We start from the raw sequence: 22,035 nt of genomic DNA, 5'->3' as shown, positions 1-22,035 counted from the left end.
GCACTGTACTGGACCACGCTACTCTGGAAATGTGGGACGGTGTCTTTATTTTTCTCCCACTGTAACATGGGACACTTTAGGGTCAGTGCAGACTAGCGTTTGTTTTGTTTCCGAGGTCTAGCTGTGGTGCTGAGCATTGTTAGCCTCCTTCTCAGCAGTCTCAGAGCGAAGCCAGTGAACCAAAGCACAGAAAAAGGAGTTCGGGACCCTCAGTCTGTGTCCCAGCTCTGCCTCTGGTTATCCACATGATGACACTCTGATCTCCCCACCTGTCTGTGACTCTATTCCTTCTTCTACCAAGTGGGAACATCAGTTCTGGCTCTACCTGCCTCATGAAAAGGCCAAAAGTGCCTTTAAAAGAAAAAGCAAAAAACAAAACAAAAAATGGCCCAGATGAAAGTGTTAACTATCCTTGTATTAGTGTACGAATCCATTGAGGGTCGTCAGGCTGTGGCTGTTTCGTTTGCACCTACTAAGGTTTGTTTGCATGACTGATACCACTGTGGGGCAACTGCTCACGGTTGCTTCCAGGAATGTCTTTACTAAAACCCTCCCTGCATTCCATCTAAGAAGAGGATCTTCTTTGAGAGAGGAGGACTCAATTTCAGGCAAGTGTGTACAAACACACATTGGCTTGAGCCAATGCCACGCCCACCCCTCCACCACCCGAAGCGCAAAGTATAAAGCTTAACAGTAGAGGGCCGGCCCTGTGGCTTAGCGGTTAAGTGCGTGCGCTCCACTACTGGCGACCTGGGTTCGGATCTGGGCGCTCACTGAGGCACCGCTTCTCCAGCCATGCTGAGGCGGCGTCCCACGTACAGCAACTAGAAGGATGTGCAGCTATGACATACAGCTATCTACTGGGGCTTTGGGGGAAAATAAAAGGAGGAGGATTGGCAATACATGTTAGCTCAGAGCCGGTCTTCCTCAGCAAAAAGAGGAGGATTAGCACGGATGTTAGCTCAGGGCTGATCTTCCTCTCACACACAAAAAAAGCTTAACAGTAGAGACCATTCACTGAACTACTTTGAGTTACTGTGCCCAACTAGTTACTCCTCACTTACTCCTGATTTAATCCTCACGACAACCTTGAGAGATAGGTCTTTCCCCCATTTCGCAGATAAAGAAAACTGAGACCTAAAGAAGTGAAATGGTGGAATTGAGGCGCTCTTAACTACTAGTTGCTTTCAATTGAATGTAATTTACCAGAAAACTGTCACATAAAAATTACAAAATCTCCCCGAAAGTTTCATTGTTTAAAACAAGTTTATCTTTTTCTAGCAGTGATTGCCTAGGACTCTAGAAAGAGCAAAGATGACAAGTCACTCATGAAATTAGCTCGGGAAGTTTTTGCTCTGAGCTAAGGAGCGGGTATTCGGGCACCTAACACCCTGTGTATGTCTTTCGTGTCTTCTGATGCATGAACTGGAGAAGGAGAAGAAATGAGAATCAAGGAGCTATTTTGGAAAACATTTTAAGAAAACCTAAAGTATATTCTCTTCTGCAGGATGTTTGCAGCAAAGAAATAGTCTTGTGATTGTAAAAATATTTTTGATAGTTCAGAAATGACCATATATCTATTTTATATTGTAGCATTAGGATAAGATATGCTTTCCTTGGCTAAACTTCTGATAATAAGGAATCCATTGCTCATCTTTACGTCTCCATGTGCTCTTTGTGGACAGAGCTTTGTGTCTTAGGGCTCATGTCCAGGATCCACCTGGCTGGCACTCAGGGAAAGGGGGGTCTGTGGGGTTGCCAAGGGCCCTTGGCTTTGGTTATATGCAGCAGTAGAGTCGATCCTGGAGAAATGGTGACTTGAAATCTCTCTTCATCTTCTGCCTCGTTTCTCCTTCTCCGTTTTATATAGAGTTCAGTACACGCATGGACGTGGGAGGTCTGCCCAGAGCTGGGACCATGAACACGTGGGGATTTGGGAGGCTTTAGAAGGTAAAGGTTAGGAGTACTGGCTTAGGGCTCAGACTGGAAGTAAGTCCCTGGATCTACCACTTAGTAGCTTCATGAACACAAGGCTGCTTCTCTAAGCTTCAGTTTCCTCCTCTGCCAAATGAGGGCAATTATATGTTTTATATTATCTATTGTATAACTATCATATAATTATTCTGAGGCTCTTATAAATACTGAATAAACAATATTACTTAATATTTAACAAATTTCATGAACCGGTATGTTGGAAGCAAGGGAACATATGGTCGAGTTTCTGGCCTTCCAAGAGATGTAATACTTACAAAGAACTACCATGCAAGGTGGTAAGCCCCAAATAAATGGTACGGAGTGCATCCTAGTAGGAGTTCATGGGAAGGGGTAAAACCTGTAGCTCACTGCTGGGGTGGCCAGGGCAGGCTGCATATTGAGGTTTCTAGGCCTTAACAGCTAGTATTTTCATGGCAGAGTCTGAGCATAAGGTAAGGAGAGAGAAGAGATTCAACTTTCAGAGATGAGAAAGTTCAAGACATATTCAAAGAACCAGTAATGGATGAAGTAAGCCAGGGATCCCCATTCAGACATGCCTTCAAGACTGGCCAGGGCTCCCGAGCTGTTTAATGAGACTGCCATGACTCAGCTCTAGCCAGCTGTGTGCAGACTCAGTGTTGGCACATCCTTCAATCATTCAAGAGACACAAGAAATCTGGACTTGCAGGTGAAAAGTTCCACTTAGTAAAACATGATGTTGGTCAAATCCAACATGTCTGTGGCTGAACTCAGGTTGTGGGTGGTGAGCGTGTGACCTTGGAGTGGACTTATATCCAAGTACTGGGATCATGATAGGTGGAAAAAAGCCCTGGACTGGGACCCGGGAGCTCTGGGATTGATCTGGGCTCTGTGTCCTTCTGTCATCTGTGCCTTAGTTTCCAGAAAGCATTTTGAAAGGAGGTGTGGTTTATAAGCCTGAAGAGTTATAATACTGGCCCTTGCTCTTGTTGCCTCCCCACTCTGGATTTATTTTGTTGTTACATTCTGTAAAGGGACCATTATCTACGGCTGAAAATGGATGAATATCGTGTACGTAAATTAGCATATGGAGACTTGGAGATGGAAACGTGCCAACATCTTCCAAAGAGAAGTCCAGATAACAGGCTACAAGACGGAGCAGCTTTCATGAGAAAAGTAAAGAAAACAATTTCCCTCGGTGCTTGCCACAGAAACGAAGATAAAGGAACTGGAGGACGGATAAAAGTATCCAAAAAACATAAAAGATGAATTGATGGGAAATGCTGGTGTGATCACTGAAGGGGCGAGAGGTGGAAAAAGTCACACTGTAAAAAAATAAAATAAAATGTGGAAAAAGAATGGAGCAATAGTCATGGAAAAAAAAGTGAGATCACATAAAAACTTTCAAGAGTGGCCTGGAAAAAATAAGGCTTTATGAGTTTAGCATGAGGATTCTATTCTTACCACCTGTGGAGGGTAATTGGCATTGGCTGACTAGAGGTTTGTTTTGCCTTCTTGGCAGGAGCCGAATTGTTATGTTAATATTCCGCTGGCTGAGTGTTAAGTACTGACTTGGAATAGAGCGAGTTTTGCAGAAGGGAAAATTCCCAGCATCGGGTTCTTACTCTGACCACTGAGTTCTTTACAAACTTCAGACTTCACACTCAAATTCTAAGAAATAACTAGTATCATGGCAGATATTTCCAGAATTGTGCGAAAGGAATAGAGTTTCCACTAGGGATTCTCTCTCGTAGCTGCTTTACGGGCAGGCGGTGTATCTGGCCAAGGTTCAGGCACAGGAGCCCATTTGGGGATAACACAGCATCATTGCACAGCTCCCAAGGGCCCCCCACCCTTTGCATTTATCTGTGCGTTCTCTTCTCCATTAACATTGGCTTCCCCTGAGGGGTCATTCCACTGACCTGGCTCTGAAAATATTTTAATTGCCTTGAACAGGATGAGGCCAAAACCCTAGGGTACTTAGGTTGGAATGGCCTAATAGTCAATGCATTATTCAAATGAATTTTTTCTAATTTAAGAATTATTGAGTCATTTGTTGGATTATATTTTTTTCCTTTTTAGGAGGCAGACTCTCTAAATTTCTAAGACCTCCTACAAAATGACCTTCCTTAGGGTTTCTTGCCTCCAGATAGCTGATTTCAGCTAGGTGCTGGGTGAAAACTTAAAGATTGAACTAATTTACACTAATTTGTGACTTACTCCTGACCCCTTAAAAGTTGCAGTCTTTAGGATTGCAAAAATAGATTTCTTCTTAATTGCAAATGAGCCTGTAATTGCAAATAATTTCACACCTCCAACCACCCCACCTCTGTAACCACCTTCTTCAGGTTGTTTCCTCAATTCACAGTCTTTTCTCACTTTTACTCAAAAAAGTGTGATAATGTGACTTATTTTAATGATGTCTTTTATGGCAGCAACCCAGGAATTTGGTTAAAATACCACATAATTAAACCCATGTGGTAACCACAAGGTTTATATATCTAATAAAGAAAATCCATGTAAATAGTATAAAAGTTTGTGAGCCAGTGATTCTACTTGACACATTTTCTTCCCAGGAGCAAATTTGGCAAGTAGAGCTATGAAAACCCATTAGGTCACTAGGATATCATTTGGGCAACCACCTCAAATTCCGGAATATTCTCTGCCCCATTTCAGTATACAGTATGATATCTAAGTGTTATCTAATTCAGGGACTTTCAAACTATGCTTCCATCAAACATTGATTTCCACAACATGGTCTAGGGTTTAACACCGCTAAAACTGAACACTGCAGGAGAGGTTAATTAGCATGTCAAATTCCCTAACCAGAGTTCATACCACAGAGGTGGTTAACACAAAGCCTTCTAATATCACTATCTCTACTTACCCCAAGGTTTGATAATTAGCATAAGCTGTATTAGAGATGATTTTTGTTTGTTTGTTTGGTGAGGAAGATCGGCCCTGAGCTAACATCTGCCAATCCTCCTCTTTTTGCTGAGGAAGCCTGGCCCTGGGCTAACATCCATGCCCATCTTTCTCTACTTTATATGGGATGCCACCACAGCATGGCCTGACAAGCGGTGGGTCGGTGCACGCCCAGGATCCAAACTGGTGAACCCCGGGCCACTGCAGTGGAGCGCGCACACTTAACCACTTGCACCACTGGGCTGGCCCCTAGAGATGATTTTTAATTGAGAAAATGGATGATGTTCACACAGAGGGTAGGATAGAAAGATGTGTATCAGTCCCTCTGTCCTTGCACATGGACATGGGCGTGTGCCAGCCAGGGTTTGGCCAGTGAAAGAAACCACTCTAGATATTTCAAGTAGGAAGGGATGTAGCCCAGGGATTTAAAGTTACACAGACCTATTGGGAGGTCTGGGGAAGTGAAGGTCAGAGAAGCTGCTTTGAAGAATTCAGGAAATCAGGAAATTAAGGGCAGCTAATGATCTGCCCTTAGTGGGTGATGCTGAGGGAGGTACCGGAAAGCCACTCCCAAAATCTCATGTGTACTCTTTGCAGAAATGCATACCCCTGGCTGCAGCTGCTAATGGGGAACATGGTTTATCCCTCTCTTTTACCTTCTAAATCTCACTTGAGGGCTTCTCATTGACGGAATATAAACCAGAACTCCTGCTAGCAAGGGAGTTTTTGAAATGTAGCTTCCTGGCCTTTAGCCCCATCTAGAAAGGGAGAATCTAGAAGAGCAGGGATGATTTTGATTGTTAACAAGCAGTATCAGGCATAGGATGTACATATCTGACCAGAGCAGCATCCGTTTGAAGCGATGTCTTAGATCTAGAACAGCACTTTCTGCAATTATGAAAATGGTCTATATTTGCACTGTCCAATATGGTAGCCACAAACGCCATGTGGCCACTTGAAATGTGGCTAGTGCAACTGAAGAATTGAATTTTTAGTTTTAATTAACTTAAATTTAAATAGCTACATGTAGCTCATGGCTACTGCATTGGGCAATGCAGGTCTAGAACTCTTTGCTCCTGGGCCCCCTCTCCCATTCCATTTTGTTGTTAGTGTCATGGAGTCGATTGCGACCCCTGTGTACAGCAGAGTGGAACCCTGCCTGGTCTTTTTGCCTCGTCCTCTCACCTTCCCGTGCTGTATCAGACAATGCTCCGCTGCTGTTCACAGGGTTTTCATGGTTAGTTTTTTTCTGGAGTGGGTGGCCAGGTCCTTCTTCCTAGTCTGTCTTAGTCTGGAAGCTCCACTGAAACCTGTCCACCGTGGGTGTATTTGAAATACAGGTGGCATAGCTTTCAGCATCACAGCAACACAGCTGCCACATTATGACAACCGACAGACAGATGGTGTGGTTCCCTGACGGGGAAACAAAATTGGGCCCCGGCAGTGAGAGCGCCGGCTCTTAACCACTAGACCACCAGGGTTGTCTTCCCATTCTATTAAACAGAAGATATTGCCTGCTCTGACCTGAAGTGCCCCTCATCATGCCATTTGAATATTTGTTGTATTTATCGTGTATTGAAGGTACTTGTTAGAATGACTGTCTCATGGAGTTGGGGGGAGGGTTTCGCTGAGCTTCTAGTACTGGCTGTCTGACTGCTTTTTGCGCCAGCTTGCTAATGAACAAAAACATTTGTTGTATATTTGGCCGAATTTGGTCTAAGACTTGCTTTCCCCTTAACCTACAATGATAGCAAGGTGGTGAGGAGGCTCCTGGTGTTTACCGACAGAACCTAATAATGCCACAGCCAATTTAGCCTCATCAGTTTGCAACATACACTTTTCTCCCAGAAATGTTTCTCAGACTTTCAGAATCTGCAGTATCTTTGCTGTTAGCAAACATTAGCAGATGACAAAACAAAGACTACATAAATATTAATATAAAAATCCAGATAAGGTAGTTGCCCTCCAGTGAACTTTTTCCTAGTGTGAGCGTATGCTCATGGTATTTTTTAAAAATTCAAACACGTAATACAAATTTCCTTGCATAAAATTGTTCCTAATTTATATGGTTGAATCTACATTTCATAATGTCACAAAGACAGACCAGTATTCTACAAAAAAGAACCCTGACTAGGGGTTGCCCCGTGGCATAGTGGTTAAGTTCTGCACGTTCCGCTTTGGAGGCCTGGGTTCATGGGTTCGGATCCTGGGCACGGACCTATACCACTTGTCAGCCACACTGTGGCGGGGACCCACATATAAAAAAAGTGGAGGAAGATTGGCACAGCTGTTAGCTCAGGGCTAATCTTCCTCAGCCAAAAAAAAAAAAAAAAATCCATGACTGCCACGTGTTCTACCATTTGGAGAACCACAAGCCTACTTGCTCTGTATATAGGCATTTACAAGCTCCTCTCTATTGAGTCTCCCAAAGTGCCCAGTCTAATACTGGACCAAAGGAGGTGATTTTGTGAATGCATGACACATATTTTTCAGCTGTACTGAAAAGAACATTAGCAAATGAAACTCTTTATTATTTGCCTATCAGATAAAGAGAAAACTGATGGTTTGAATGTTACTATTTTTCATTTTTCTCACACTTGAACATTTTCTGACTGCCTTTCTGCATTTGTCATCCTTAAACAACTGGTCACAAGATCTCAGAAAGTGGTGTTACTTATTAATTATTAATTCAGGAACTGAGTATCTTGGAAAGGATACCACATTATTTTTTAAACATTCATGGAATTCAATTTACACAAACTTTGGCATCCTCGTTAATTATCTCTTTACCTGATGGTGGTAAAACTAGTTTGAAGCTGTTTTCAGAATTCTATAAATTCTATCCCAAGGGGAAAAGCCTAAGGAAACCGGTCACTAGGGCATATGCTTAGTGAGCAAAACTTCATACTCCTGCTTTCTGGATTATTCTTTGGCCTCAACACAATTCATATTTATACAATTGCATGTAGGACATCGTGGGGTTAGTGATTTGCAGTTCCAGTGATTGTAGATGTTTCCTTGGATCACAGCCCCTCTGCATTAGATGGTCACTTTATTTTATTTATTTATTTTTTCGTGAGGAAGATCAGCCCTGAGCTAACATCCATGCCAATCCTCCTCTTTTTGCCCAGGAAGACCGGCCCTGAGCTAACATCTATTGCCAATCCTCCTCCTTTTTTTCCCCAAAGCCCCAGTAGATAGTTGTATGTCATAGCTGCACATCCTTCTAGTTGCTATATGTGGGACACGCCTCAGTGTGGCTGGAGAAGCGGTGCGTCGGTGCATGCCCGGGATCCGAACCCGGGGCCCCAGTAGCGGAGCACGCGCACTTAACTGCTAAGCCAGGGGGCCGGCCCTAGATGGTCACTTTAATGTTGACCAAGGGGTACATTGGAGGGAGGGTCACCAGGGTGGGAAGTGTGTGTCAGTTCGTGGAGGATGTCTCTCCTTACAGCTCAGCATGGAGGTTGGGGGAGGGGGATGGAAAACAGCTGCTCCTTGGATGCCTGTGAGGAAACAGGCTATTTGTATGGGTTACAGCTACTCAGATCACCCACCAGGCGTGGGGAGAAGGACCACAGAGGGACAGGAAAGGGCTCAGTCCAGAAATATTGACAGTCTCCTCTTCTAGATGCATTTGGGACCCTGTCATTCCGCCTCTACATTACCATACTAATGGACTTTTCTCATTTAGGGGACTCCCTCATTTAGTGCCTTATAACTCACATTCCCTCAGACAGGCTGGTGTTCTCACCAATCAGACTGCGTATGCATTGGTCCTACTGGCTCAGCACACTGGTGGGACTAACGGGTGATGGTAATACCCATAATACTCAATGATTGACATGACAAGATGTGACTTTCAGATTAGCCCGCTCATTCACATGGTGAGTCTCATTCAGCTTCTTGTAAAACCGTGTTAGGCTTAGACGCAAAACTAAAGACTCACCCATCAAAAGCTGTCGGCTCAGAGTGTGCTGCCGTGATAACTTAATTTATATTAAAATAAAACGGTCACTTTCTTCAGTTTAATCATTACACCTTTTGGTCTTAGCTGCGAGGAGGACTTAGATTACAATAAGTGTCTGTCTTCTAGGGTTTTTCTTGAGATGAGTGGATGCTCCCAGATTCTCATCTTCTCAACGGAGCCTAACAACTCGTAGTACAGTTCACAGGTTCAATCAGTGTGCCAAAGTGAGTCCTGAAAATCTCTGTGTTCTTCCTGCCCCAGTAAAATTTGGTGATGCTGAAACAGTCTATTTTGATTCTTAAACTGTAAAAAACAATCTAATGAATGATGAAGCACGACCTATTAGGCGCTTTTGCTTGATCTTGAATTACTTGTTTACATGGATTCATGGTGGAATTGGTTGGCTTTCTACAAGAGTGATTAAAAGGGCTTCTGGGTTGTATTTCCTAAACAGGATTTGCAAGGCTTTTAATGCTTTAAAAGGCAAAGTTGGAACCAAACTGAGCTGTCTGTCAAGGTTTTTTTTCCCCTGTTAAGCAGACTTGAAATTGTTCTTGGAATCAAATTGATCTTTGATTGCTAAAGGGAGCTGTGGCTGGTGCTTTCCAAAAAGCAGACACCATGCTCCTTTGTTATAGTGCTAATACTGATCCCCCCACCACCTTTACCTAGGGATGCAGAGAGGCACTGGTAAAGCCCTCTCATCTTATCTCTTTGCAGGCTTGTTGATCGGTGCTGGCTGTGCCCTCTACCCCTTGGGCTGGGACAGTGAGGAAGTCCGGCAGACTTGTGGCTACATTTCTGGCCAGTTTGACCTGGGTAAGTTGTCGTCATGAATGGCACTCCTTTTAGAAAAGAACGTTGTCTCATCTTTCATAGAAGCAGAAGATGGAAAAGGGATGGAGAAGACAAACACATCCTGGTATTGCAACCAGTAGTCATGTGTAATAATAGGTGTACATTCATTTATCCATTTATTCAGTGTAGAGTTATTGATAATCTACTGTTTACCTGCACTATGGGATGTATTGTAAATACAAAGAAAAGAGATCGCCCTGCTCTGAAGAGTTTATATTCATTGATTAATTCATTCAAAATCATGTATTTATTACTCATTGCATGTGCTAAAAATAGCTCTGTGGAATTCACAGTCTATCTGAGAAGATAAAGCAAACAAAATGATCAAGGAAATGACAGTAAAGGTTAAGGAACCCAAAGCAATTTCACTCCAGGGTAATAAATAACTTTGTGAAAAGGATGAGCATTGAGCTGGGTCTTGAACAAAGGGATGCACGTGGATTATCTGGCAGTAGACAGAAGCATCTTGCAGGCCAGGATTACAGTATAGCAGAGGCGCAAGGGAGGAATGGGAGAAGCTCATCAGCAGACCACAGAACTGAGCAGAGTGAGAAGCAGGAGAGATGTGATTAAATAGGTGCGAGTTCACACGTTGATGAAGGCCTCATGAGTTTTTCTGTGTACTAATCAGAAAATTTTGGATTTTTTTACTTGTACGTATAGTAGTACCTACTTATTTAGCATTCTATAAAAATTTTTTGCATAGTACTACATGGTTTGCACCATTATAGTTTGTAATGATTAGATAATATTTCACTGGGTTGATAAACCTACATTTACTTAACCACTTCTTTCTTTCTAGTTGGGCATTTAGTCTATTCCGGTTTCTGTTATTTTAAGACATATCATAATGAGTAGTTTAATGAATATAAGTCTTTTCTTAACTGAATTATTTTCTTAGGTTGTTTTTCTAGAATTGGTGTTACTGGACCAAAGACTATGAACCCATAAAACACTTATTGCCAAATGACAGCAAATATATTTCCCCCTACTATATGGATAGGCTAAGTTTTTGACAATTAGTGCATAGTGAGTTACTGACTTAAACATCCACTTTTCACATTAAATATTTCACTTTAAGGAGAAAAATTCCAATGGCAGTATTACTATATCCCAAATCATTGAAAAAACTTGTTAGAACTTCTATGGAAAAAAATTTTCTGTTAGGTACTGAGAAGAATGGACAGATATGACACCAGATCAAAAGTCTGTGAATTTGAAAATGAAGCAATTTTTGTTTGACCCAATGGATGGCAAACACCTTGCTTCCCTCAAAATAATACTGGCTCTTTTGGTAGAGAAGACCATGCTCTAAATACCACCTAATTTGCATGGATAAAAAATAAGAGATTTTCCACTGCCCATTTTTCCCTCCTTGTTGACGAAGCTTTCTTAAGTCTGGATTAGTTTGTGATGGCCATAAATGCAGAGACGGGAAAAATGCTGGCACAAAGTTGATGGTCAGCTTTTGTTTTTTTTGGAAGGCAAATTGTTTCCAGGGGAGATATTTTAATACAGTGTTTGGTATTTTTCTTTCTCTGGTGTTTGAGGCGTTTTTGGCTGTTTCATACAGGCCTTGACTTGATTAGAATACTGTTCTCGCTGATCTCTTGCTATTGTGTGTTGCTGTATTAATTAGCAGGTTATAATGAAACTCAGATCTTGTTTTTGCAATTTTCATTACTGCACCCCAGTATTTAATAGCTTCTCAGCATTGTGAATTAAAAATTTGAATGTCAAATTTAAACTTAAAAAAAAAAACTTGCCTCTTTACTAGTGATAATAATTTCTTATGTTATTAAACTCACTAAAGCCATTTTAGCAATTTGAAAAACTGTAGTGTTGTTTTAATTTCTGCCTTTATATTTTTAAATTTCTCTTAGATTGGATGATGAGAGGGAAAATCAAAACCGGTATCATCTTAAAATGGTTCTAGTTCCCCTGAATAAGTGGTTTGGATGTATCAAGTTCGGTTTCTCCAGTTACTATTATATTTGCAGACTCCGTGATCTTTTCTTTCAAAAGACCTAAAGAGAAACTGAGGCACAGAGCTATCACTATGCCTGACCCACCTAACTTCCTGTGTTTTCTGTCTTTATAAAATTATTACTATTCCCCTGAACACTGATGAAGGCTGAACTTCAGTGAATGAGTGAAGTCACAGATTATGGAGCAAACTTGGGAGAGAACCTAGGACTGGGGCTGGGAGCCATAGTATGCATGTGAGGGTAGCATTCTCACTAAGGATGACTCTGGGGCCCAGGTTTAGTGGCATACACGCTGCTTGCTGCAGCCACACCCTGCCTCTGCCACTTCTGAAAATCCAGCTTATTTCTGCCTCCTCTCAGTGGAGACAGTGTGTGGACACATCCTCCTTCCAAGGATTAGGACATATTAATGTTATTAAGGTTCATGCCCTACTTATTGTGGAATATGGGTCACTTTCTTGGCATGCTGTTATTGAAATGTTGTTATTCTCTCTAGAGGACATCCTGGAAGAAATAATTGCTTTTGTTCCCACATGGAAGATTACTTGAGTGCCTTCATTCAATTATTCAGCCAACAAATATTTATGGGATGGTTACAATGTGCCAGGCCCTGTGCTAGGTGCTGGCGATATGGTATAAGCAAGGAATTTAAACAGACACTATTCGTCGCCCTCAGGGAACATCAAAACTAGCAGGAGAGGCAGATATTCAAAAAGATGATATACATGGGAAGTGTGTTAGAAAGGACAAAGTGTCAGGCACTGCAGTGGGCATCATGGTTGCCTTGCCAATATTATTCCACTCTTGTTGGTGAATCTGAGCCAGAGGTTGGCAAACATCTCTGTAAAGAGCCAGATAGTGACTATTTTCAGCTTTGTGAGCCATCTGATCTCTATTGCAACTATTCAGCTCTGCAGTTGTAGCATGAAAGACGATTCATATATGAATGGGTGTGACTATGTCCCAATAAAACTTTATTTACAAAACAGATGGCGGACCTGTGGTTTAAAGATCCCTGATTTCAATCAAAGCACACCCCTGACATGTCAGAAATATCTTCATTCCAGATGTGCTCATTTATTGATCCCTTCAGCCCCCAGGGCGGCTGCTCAGGACCTAGGGCAGTCCAAGACTCTGCTCTGAGCAGCCCCATCCAATTATCCTACTATGCTGTATAAATATTACAATTTTCTTGTTTTGTGGCGTGAAATAAGGTGGCAAGCACTGTAAATTAAGCTTGGTCATCCCACCTCTTAACACCAGATGGGATGGGAAGGCTTAAACCTATTTGGGCCAGTGAGACTGAAGGAGATGTTTCCAGAGGTTTCTGAGGAAGAAGGGAAGAAGGGATCTCAGGGAGAGGCACCAGAAGCCGTGCTCTCCCTCTCTCTGGCAGCCACCTCTGACCCGGTAGAATGGCAGGAGCAAGCAGCCTGTGGGGCCAGAGGTGGGCAGAGAAACCAGCCTGTGGTTCAGTCATCCCTGAAGCAGGCCTTCCCTAGGAATTTCCAACCTTGCTGGCACACAGTAATTCATTTCTATGTTGGGTCAAGTTTGAGGCATGCTTTCTCTTACTTGCAGCTGAAAGCAGCCTGACTGGTATTTTGTTTAGTTGCTATATCACCATTCGAGGGGACCTGACCTCATCTGGGGGCTCTCTAAGGAAGTATTATTTTCAGCTGAGCCCTCAAGGCTGAAGAGGATTTAGGTAGATAAAGAGTGAGTGTGAGTGTGTTTTGGGGGGGCATGAAGGTAGGTTACAGGGCAGGAAGAAGAGCCAGGAAGGAGCCTGTGTAGGTACACTGGAAGGGGTAGGAATACTTGGAGGGGTAGAAAGAGCCCCCCAGGGAAAGAACCTTTAAACTGAGTCCAAAAATTTACATAGTAGTTAGGGAAGGAATGGACTTCATAAAAAGTTCACACTTGTGGTTGTAATGTAATGTGGTAGGAGTCTGATAGAATCTACTTTAAAAAATGCCTCCTTTCTTCAGAAAGGAGATTTGGGGAGAATTTTTTTCTATGCCTTGAAAACAATTTTATAAAACTATTAATTATTTCTCAAGCATCTTAATATTTTATCAAGTGCAGAACCTTGAAGCGGTTTTGCAAAAATACCGACTTTTACAAATCGAAGATTGTTCCTCTGCTTACCTTTGGATCATACTTATCTATGAAGAAGCAAGGAGCGGATCTGAATACACACATTTTTAAAATAGAGAAACAAGAGTCCAAACAGGCTACCTAATGAATTTCTAAATTCTCCCACTGAAATTGTATAGCTTGCCTTGACGGTAGCTCTCAACCTTTAGCATTAGAATCAGAGGTAGACTTGTTGAGAATGTAGATTTTTAGTTTCTATGCCCCAAAAATTATGATTCTCTCATTTGTATTTTAAACAGGCACCCCAGGTAATTCTGTTGCAAGTGGTCAGCAACCATACTTTCAAAAAAACAGCCCTAATTTATATAAAAAAATTAATTTTTTGTACTTTTCTAGAATTTAGTTTAAGAAATATTCATTTTGTTTTATATAAATTAGGATGCTCTAGCTTTAGGTTACAAAAATCTGACTCAAACTGGCTTAAACAAACAAAGAAGACATTTAAGATCTCTTATTACAAGGTCAGAGCTAAGGTGAGCTGCAGATTTGACTGATCCAGGGGCTCAAAGATGTTGTCCATCCCAAAGCTGGCTTCATCCTGAGGCTAGTTCTCTCGGTCATAAGATGATTGCATTTGGCACTTGGGGCTCTAAGCATCCTTGTTCATGTCGGATAGGAGAGGGCGAGCTTCTCCCCCAAATAATGAAATAACAGTCTCTTTCCTCAGTCTAGTTGGGCCAACTTTGTCACGTGCCCACTCTTGAATGAATAACTGCCACCAGGGGAGACCGTGTACTAATTGGCTTCTTATGGTCCAGCTTGGATGTGTTCAGAGTTTTGTAGAACCAGATTTTACTGAGAAGTAGTGGTATTTGTAAGTGGAAGATGAGGCTAAGAAGAGAAAAGGCATCTCATCTGTCTTTCTTTTGTTGGACTTCGATGCCCTGTGCTCTTTCCATCGTGAAGTCTGTGATTGTGGACAAAGGGTCAGTAATGGTTTGTGATGTGTAAGTGATAACAATGGGATTTTATTTATTACTTTTTAAAAGAACAAAACAGTACAAGTGGTAAGAATAATATGTAGTGTAGCACAGCATCTTCCCATAATAAAAGCCCAGTAGATTTTTGCTATTATTATTCACATTATTTATACAGGACCATTTTTAATGAATATTGTTGATCGATTTTTATTCTTCCTTTTACATTCCATAACAGTAGGTCTAGATTTACACATTAAGCATAAGGTCTTTATAATCAGGTTGTCCAATTGATTTAATTCATGCCTCAGAGATATTTTCATCCACCAAAGACTTTTATAATTATATCCTTATGATCAAAAGTAGTGTTTCAATTAATTTGTCTTGCTAATTTGCCAAGTAAATTTGAGTAATTATTGCTTTCATTTTGCTATTTAATTTGATTAAGAAGCCATCATGTTTCCTGTTCTTGAAATTGTGCTCTTGGCTTCTCAAGAACAGTACCAGGAACTCGGAAAACTCAAAGCCTCTCAGGGTTGGAAAAGATGAGAGTCTGTTTCTTCCAAATTTTCAGTTCAGTGAAGAAATCTCTTCTATCTAATCTGAGCAGGGACCATCCCACATCTCTTTGGACACATCTGCTTTAACTCTTTGACTCCTGACTCACATTTTCTCTTCTCTCAAATCTATTCGCACTTGAGAAAAAACAATTTTTTGCGAGTTCTGGGGAGGTCAGTGGGCAAAAATGGGAACAAAAATAGAAAATTGGTTTTCTGAGCTTTTTCAAGCTTGGTGTTAGTGAGTGCTTCTTAAACTGAGTGACCCAGTTTTTCTGATGGCTACACAGAGGCCTCTATTTCTGCAGATAACAACAGGAGAAGCTGCTGTCCGCTTCTGTAGCATTTAATAAAATAAGCCTCGCTTTGGCCAGAAGTTAGAAGGCTTCTGTTGCTTCGGTGGACTTTTGAGGCGGCTTCGTGCTCAGGCAGCTGTGGCTCTGCCCCACAGCTTCGGGCAGCTGAGTTGGTGCTGGCGCAGGGCTTGCCCACCAGGTGCCTGTGGAGAGCCCCAGATAGTATCTGTCCCTCAGTTCGGGAAGAGACTCCTAGCCCTTGATGAGTTTCTTGTCATTGCTTAAAGTAAATTTATGATTCCATTCTGAGGTTGCTGTTTGAGACACTGGTTAGCAATAAGGCGTTGAATATGCATTGAGATTTAGACAAATTTAAAGTCTTCAAAGCAGCCATAATGCCCCGCCTCCATGGCTATTAACTGGATCTGTTCCAGACTTTTGACACTGAAGTCCAAGTTGCTGGGAGTCATTCAGAAGGTTCAACAGGAGCCTGTGTTCCCTCCTACAGAGCTCTAGTGCAGGAGGATGACAGAGGAAAGCCAGGAAGCTGCTGTGAGTTAAACCAGGGCTCAAACTGAGTAGGCTCAGGGGACACTCTGGAATGTGATGCTAGACATGATGCTGGGAAACTGCCACAGGCAGAGGAAGCCAACTTGGCTAGTGATGAAGTGATGGAGCAAAGTGTCCAGGTACCTCTAAGGAAAAAACAATCAGCTTTTCTGGTCACTCAGCCTTCTTTGAGACCTCTTTTCATGAGATGAAGCATTTTCTGCGTTCATCCCAGGAAGTGGGGAGAAGAACCAATTTATTTGAGGGGCATGAATTCAACCTGCCCATTCCAGTGGGATCATGATAACAACATTAGAGCCTGAACATTTCCACTTTAAGTTACAGCTTCCTAAATGCTTCTAGTCCTACATTCTGTATAATCATAGATCCAATTCTATCTGCTTCCCTAAATACATCTTTGCAGGTTCCAGGTGAACCTATGGGACGGGATTTTTGCAACTTCAGTGTGTATCTCAGTGTTTAGCCCACAGCAGTATTAAATAGATTTATTTATTCAACAAATATTGATTAAGCACATTCTAGGTACCAAAAATTGTGCCACATACTTAGGATGAAATTATAAATAAGGTAGACATGATCCTTACCTGCATGTCACATATCTGCCATCTACTGAATAGTTAAAGGAAGGGAGGGAGGGAGAAAGGGAGGATGAGAGGGAAAGAAGGAGGAGAGAAAAAAAGAGGGAGAAACCTTATCGCTAATTTCTGCCATCATGTTTCTGTATATGCTTGGCCACTGATATCCTGGTGAGAATCATAGCATTACTCTCTAAGGGACAATCGCTTAACCATCTCTCAGAAAAATATCAAGTTCAGGGTCATAGTTTAAAGAACCAAGTGCCCTGATAGATGAAAAAAGAAATTGCTGTAAATCTTTCCTTCCGAAAGTCTTTTTTGGTTTGGTTTTTTCAGAGCAGGATCATTCCCATTCTTGTAAGAATGCCTTTTTAAAACCTAATTCAGTGGCTTGTAGTGATCTGCAGCAGTGAAATTCAGTGATTGCAGAAAAAATGAAATTCTCTTAGAAAACCTGTGGGAAATAGTATTCCTCAAGATATGGCCAACCAAACTATTGGAAAAAAATATGCTAATCTCTCTTTTAAAGGCTAATCTCTCTTTTAAAGATTCTTCATTTTTTTCAATGTGATCCTTTTGTAAAAACAAAAAATAAATATACCTGAGTTATGTACCTTTTTAGATATAGTTTACTTAAGCGACTTTAGAAAATTGAACTATTTAATTCTAATTATTCTTATGTATTATGAGCTCTTAACTATTTCCTAGTATGTTTCACTTGAATGTTAATCTGAGAGTAGAAATGCATTCATTTTAAGTTTAACTGTTTGTGATGTTTTAGATCGTCTCAGGGATGAACTTTGTTCAATTGACTATATCAACAATATCTATAAGAAAGAAAGGACAGGGGCCGGCCCGGTGGCGCAAGTGGTTAAGTGCGTGCACTCCACTGTGGCGGCCCGGGGTTCGCCCGCGCGTACCGACGCACCGCTTGTCGAGCCATGCTGTGGCGGTGTCCCATATAAAGTGGAGGAAGATGGGCACGGATGTTAGCCCAGGGCCAGTCTTCCTCAGCAAAAAGAGAAGGATTGGCAGATGTTAGCACAGGGCTGATCTTCCTCACAAAAAATAAATACATAAATAAAATATAAATACATAAACAAGAAAGAAAGGACAGTTAAGACAAATGGGCTATATGAACATCATCTTGAATAAGTCTGTAGATTTTATTAAAATTTTCTGGTAGTTAAGGATGTGAAGCTAATCTATTAATTAAGAAGAAGAACCTGCCCTCCTCCCCCACCCATCCCAAGCTGACTTCTTCGGATAATGTAACGCAACCCTGTTGGGAAGTCTCCTACCTGCTCCCTGCCCTCAAGGAGATTCCAGCTGAGAGCTTTATCACAGATTTATCTTAGACCATCCTCTATCTAATTATATCTTCGTTCAAAATAGTAACACTGAGGAAAGACCATTCACTGATGTTGTTGGGAGATTTGTCTATATGAACATTAGAAGAGAGTTCTTTCAAATGTTTATATTATGATGCTTAATCCCAGGAGAAATATTTCTGCCCCAGAATGGAGAAATCGTATGAGTGTGCTAACTCCTGTGTGACCTTACTGTGTCGTTATTGCTTTTGTTCTGTAATAGAAGATAGAAAGTAGCCACTTCCTCTTAACAGGTCTGCTAGGAAAGGACTATTTGTAAGTATTATTGATTAATAAACCTATCAAAAGTGTTTTTAGAATAAAACCAAAAATATAACAAAGTAATTAATGCTGATCTGACTTCTAACCTGACTTTTAACCTGGTAGAATGTTGACAAAAATTAATAAATGTAGAGAATTTGTAGAGAAAAACTCATGTATCAGAAGTTTCCATATGAATGAATTATTCCAGATAAATGAATTTTCCCCTTAAAGGAATAGTTAATGGAATTACAGATTGGATTTGAATCTCAATTTGACTCCCCAGCAACTGTTTGATTCTGGGCAAGTTATTTGAGCTCTCGAAACTTCAGTTCTTGAGTCTTTAAAAGGGAATGACAGTACCTACTTCACAGGCCTGTTAAAAGGATTAAATGTGATTGTGGAAGGTGCTTTGCACTTGGAAGACATACTATAAATATTAGTCCCTCCTTTCTACCTTAAACACCAACATGTTTCCTATTGTGATCATGTTGAAATAGTTTTAGGGTGTGTTATGTACTTTTCCGTCATTTGAGCCAGAATATATATAAAACATATAAAAAACATAAACCAGCCTTGTTTTTAATCATTAGTGGTTATGCTATCATATGGAGTCATTCCTGAGAGCCGTGGACATTTATAGAGTGACTTGTCCTTTCACTAAATAACCAAGGCTGAAAAACACTTTGAGTTCTTTCTATTTTTGTTGTTGTTGCTTTACCACATTTTTATGTCACACTGTCAGCGATTATTCATTGCAGTTATTAATTATGCCTTTCTCTCTTCATTGCCTCACTTCTAATTTGTGTCCTTTCTAATCAAATCATCATAAATCATCTTAGAATCGTGCTTTAAAAGAACACAGTTTAGCTCTGTTTCTGTGCACTGTGGGTCTTTGAAGCACTGAATTTTGTAGCTCTGGACAGTTTTTTTTTGACTTCCTAATTTGGGGTTATGCTTCGGATAGCTGAGGATGTCAGCAACATGATATCTGGATACGTAAGGTACTTTGGATTAGTAAGTTTGATGGTTTGATGATGCTGGTAAATGATTTCAATGTTATAGTAACCCCTGTTCCAGGGGTGGGTTTTTTCTTGAGGTCTCCAGACCATTCAAGGGGCCCAAAATCCGTCAATAGGCATCAGGAATTTGTGATCCCACTGAAATTGTGTGCAAATTTTATACGCTTATGGGTATGTGCTTTTTTCTGGAGAGAGTGTTCATAGCTTTTGTTTATTATTCAAATGCATTCCTGACATCTGAAGAGTTAGAACCTCTGGTAAACAACATTTGGAAGTCTGACATTAGAAAGCTTAGAGACTTGAACTCTAGATGTAACCTCCCAGCAAGCCACAAATCTCCCCAGGAAGCTGTGAAGCCATTGAACCCCTTTGACTTGACTTCCTTATCTATGAAAGTGTTTGTCAGAGGGATGCTATAGGGGAAAACATCTATACTTAGAGTAAGCATTATTGCAAATAAGTACTGCCATACACCAGCTCTAATTTGAAATCATATCTGTGAAAATGAGTGTTCAACCCTCCTAGTGAGTTGAATATGCTTCCACTTAGAATCCTAACCAATTTCATTAGTGCTGCTACCAGAAGACAATTCTCCAGCATGTCTCAAGAGCACTTTATTCCTAACTGTCTTTTCAAAGACGTTTGTATAGTGAACAGCCTTGGAAGATAATGAATCCTGCTGGAAAAGAGGACAGGTTTATTTATTGTTTAGTATAATAAAGATAATGTCTCCCTCTGGGGCTAAGTTTGGGCAGATTTGCTTGCAGCCTATAGTAAAAAATTGGGGTTCCCTAAGCTTGGGATTCCTAGACTGTGACACAAACCTGCTGAGTTTGCCACTTCAGCCTCTGTGGGATGTGGGAGGCAAAGGGGTGGATGCAGACATGAAGCTCATGCTGCTTGCTGTGCCGTGAGTAATACAGTTCTCTATCTCTGACCCAGGAGCTCCTATCTTTTGCCAGCATCTGTGAAATTGTGGCAGTGCAACTTGTCAACTTGCAAGTAGAATAAAAGCTCAGACCCTTCAGTTCTTGACACCACTGTTACAAAGCCTGTAATTCGTTTTAAAATACTTCAGTATTCACAGAGGGAGATGTATGCATCAGTTAGAGGAAGTCACAACTCAGGCACATGCTCTAGAGTGGATACTCAAGACTTCTAGTCCAAGTGTTCCGTTATCCTTATCTCAACCAACTCCAGAAGCTTTACTATTAGTAAAATAATGGTCAGAAATGGATTTTTTTTTTTCGGTGAGGAAGATTAGGCCTGAGCTAACATCTGTTACCAGTCTTTCTCTTTTTACTCAGGAAGATTGGCGCTGAGCTAACATCTGTGCCCATCTTCCTCTTCTTTATATGTGGGTCACCATCACAGCATGGCTTGATGAGTAGTGCGTAGGTCTGCACCCAGGATCCAAACCCACAAACCCTGGGCCGCCGAAGTGGAGCCTGAGAACTTAACCACTACGCCACTGGGCTGGCCCCCAGAAATGGATTTTTATTGGTGGAATTAGTGTCTTATTAATTAGCATGATGAATGTTAAAAATGGACTCTCATCGGTGAAATTAAAGGTATTCAAGATTGTGGATTGGCTGAAAGATTTAGAGACACTCCCTATCTTTGCATGAAAGGATTTAAGCATCCTTCCAGGCACATAGCCATTGTTCTAAGCCCAAGTGATAGTCAAAATATTTAATAACCAATATGTCATTGGCCATGACCAATCTGAACTAAAACAAATAGTGGCCCCAGTGCTGCAGCAGGCTCCTGAGGGGCCCTGCTCTGCTAAGCACTAACTCTTTGGTTTCTGGGACATGAGACTAGGATTCTCTAGGGTTCTCAGAGGAGGGAAGGGACAATAGGACATTTGGGGAACCTGGGGCAGTGGCTGTTTACCAACCAGTACAGAAGTACATATTTTAGTATTTTTAACAACCAGTACAGCTTTACTGAAGTATTCCAGCTGTACCCATTCTGTCCTTAGGAATGGCAGCCAAGGCTTGATCATCCCTAAAGGGCTCAGTTTCTAGCCTTTGGGTTGGAGGATTTCTGGTCGTTTGTTGACAAAGGGAACAGAATCCTGCCCTGGAAGCTTGCTGCATTTGCCTCCAGTGGTTCTTTCATGCAAGGTGGGAGGCCAAACACTTAAAAAGATAGAGAGCTGGGATTTAACTAGCTCCCAGAACAGGTTGATGAGCTGGTTTGTGCCTGCTTTTTGATAACTATGTGTTTAACAAGTGTCTGTATGTGTAGCAGGGTTTGGTCTGCGACTTGCTTTCATTACAACTTGGAAATGAGGTTTGAGGAGAGTAGCTACCCCTACCATCCCTCACACTTTTTCAGTGGGTATTGTCATTTACCAGAGTTTCAAGGTTGTGCTTGACCAAACTGGGTTAGGTTCGCTCCCAAGAGCTACCTTACAATCAAGGAGGGATCATTCAGGAAACCCCTTGGACTGAGGGCGACTAACCAAGATCAAAGCAGCGCTCGCTGCAGCCCATTTCCGTTTAAGGGCATACAGAGTATATTCAGTGGCTGCTCAGTGGCTGATAGAAGTGTGAGGGGTGCAAACGGGGGAGGGTAGATAAAATGCCATCAGGATGGAACGCAGCA

At 41.5% G+C, this 22,035-nt stretch overlaps 1 protein-coding gene across 3 annotated transcripts in view; it reads left to right on the top strand.

The window, feature by feature from the left end:
* Nucleotides 1-22,035, top strand: part of LHFPL6 (LHFPL tetraspan subfamily member 6) — a 278,027-nt gene that overhangs the window by 238,063 nt on the left and 17,929 nt on the right. For all 3 annotated transcript variants that reach the window (XM_058548069.1, XM_058548067.1, XM_058548068.1), the window contains one exon: nt 9,569-9,667. In XM_058548069.1, coding sequence (XP_058404052.1) covers nt 9,569-9,667 — 99 coding nt within the window. The remainder of the gene's footprint in view (nt 1-9,568; nt 9,668-22,035) is intronic.

Source organism: Diceros bicornis, chromosome 9 (assembly GCF_020826845.1).
Source record: "Diceros bicornis minor isolate mBicDic1 chromosome 9, mDicBic1.mat.cur, whole genome shotgun sequence".
Classification (NCBI taxonomy): Eukaryota; Metazoa; Chordata; class Mammalia; order Perissodactyla; family Rhinocerotidae; genus Diceros; species Diceros bicornis.
Note: the sequence above shows the minus strand (reverse complement) of the source record. Positions and strands in the feature narration are given on the sequence as shown.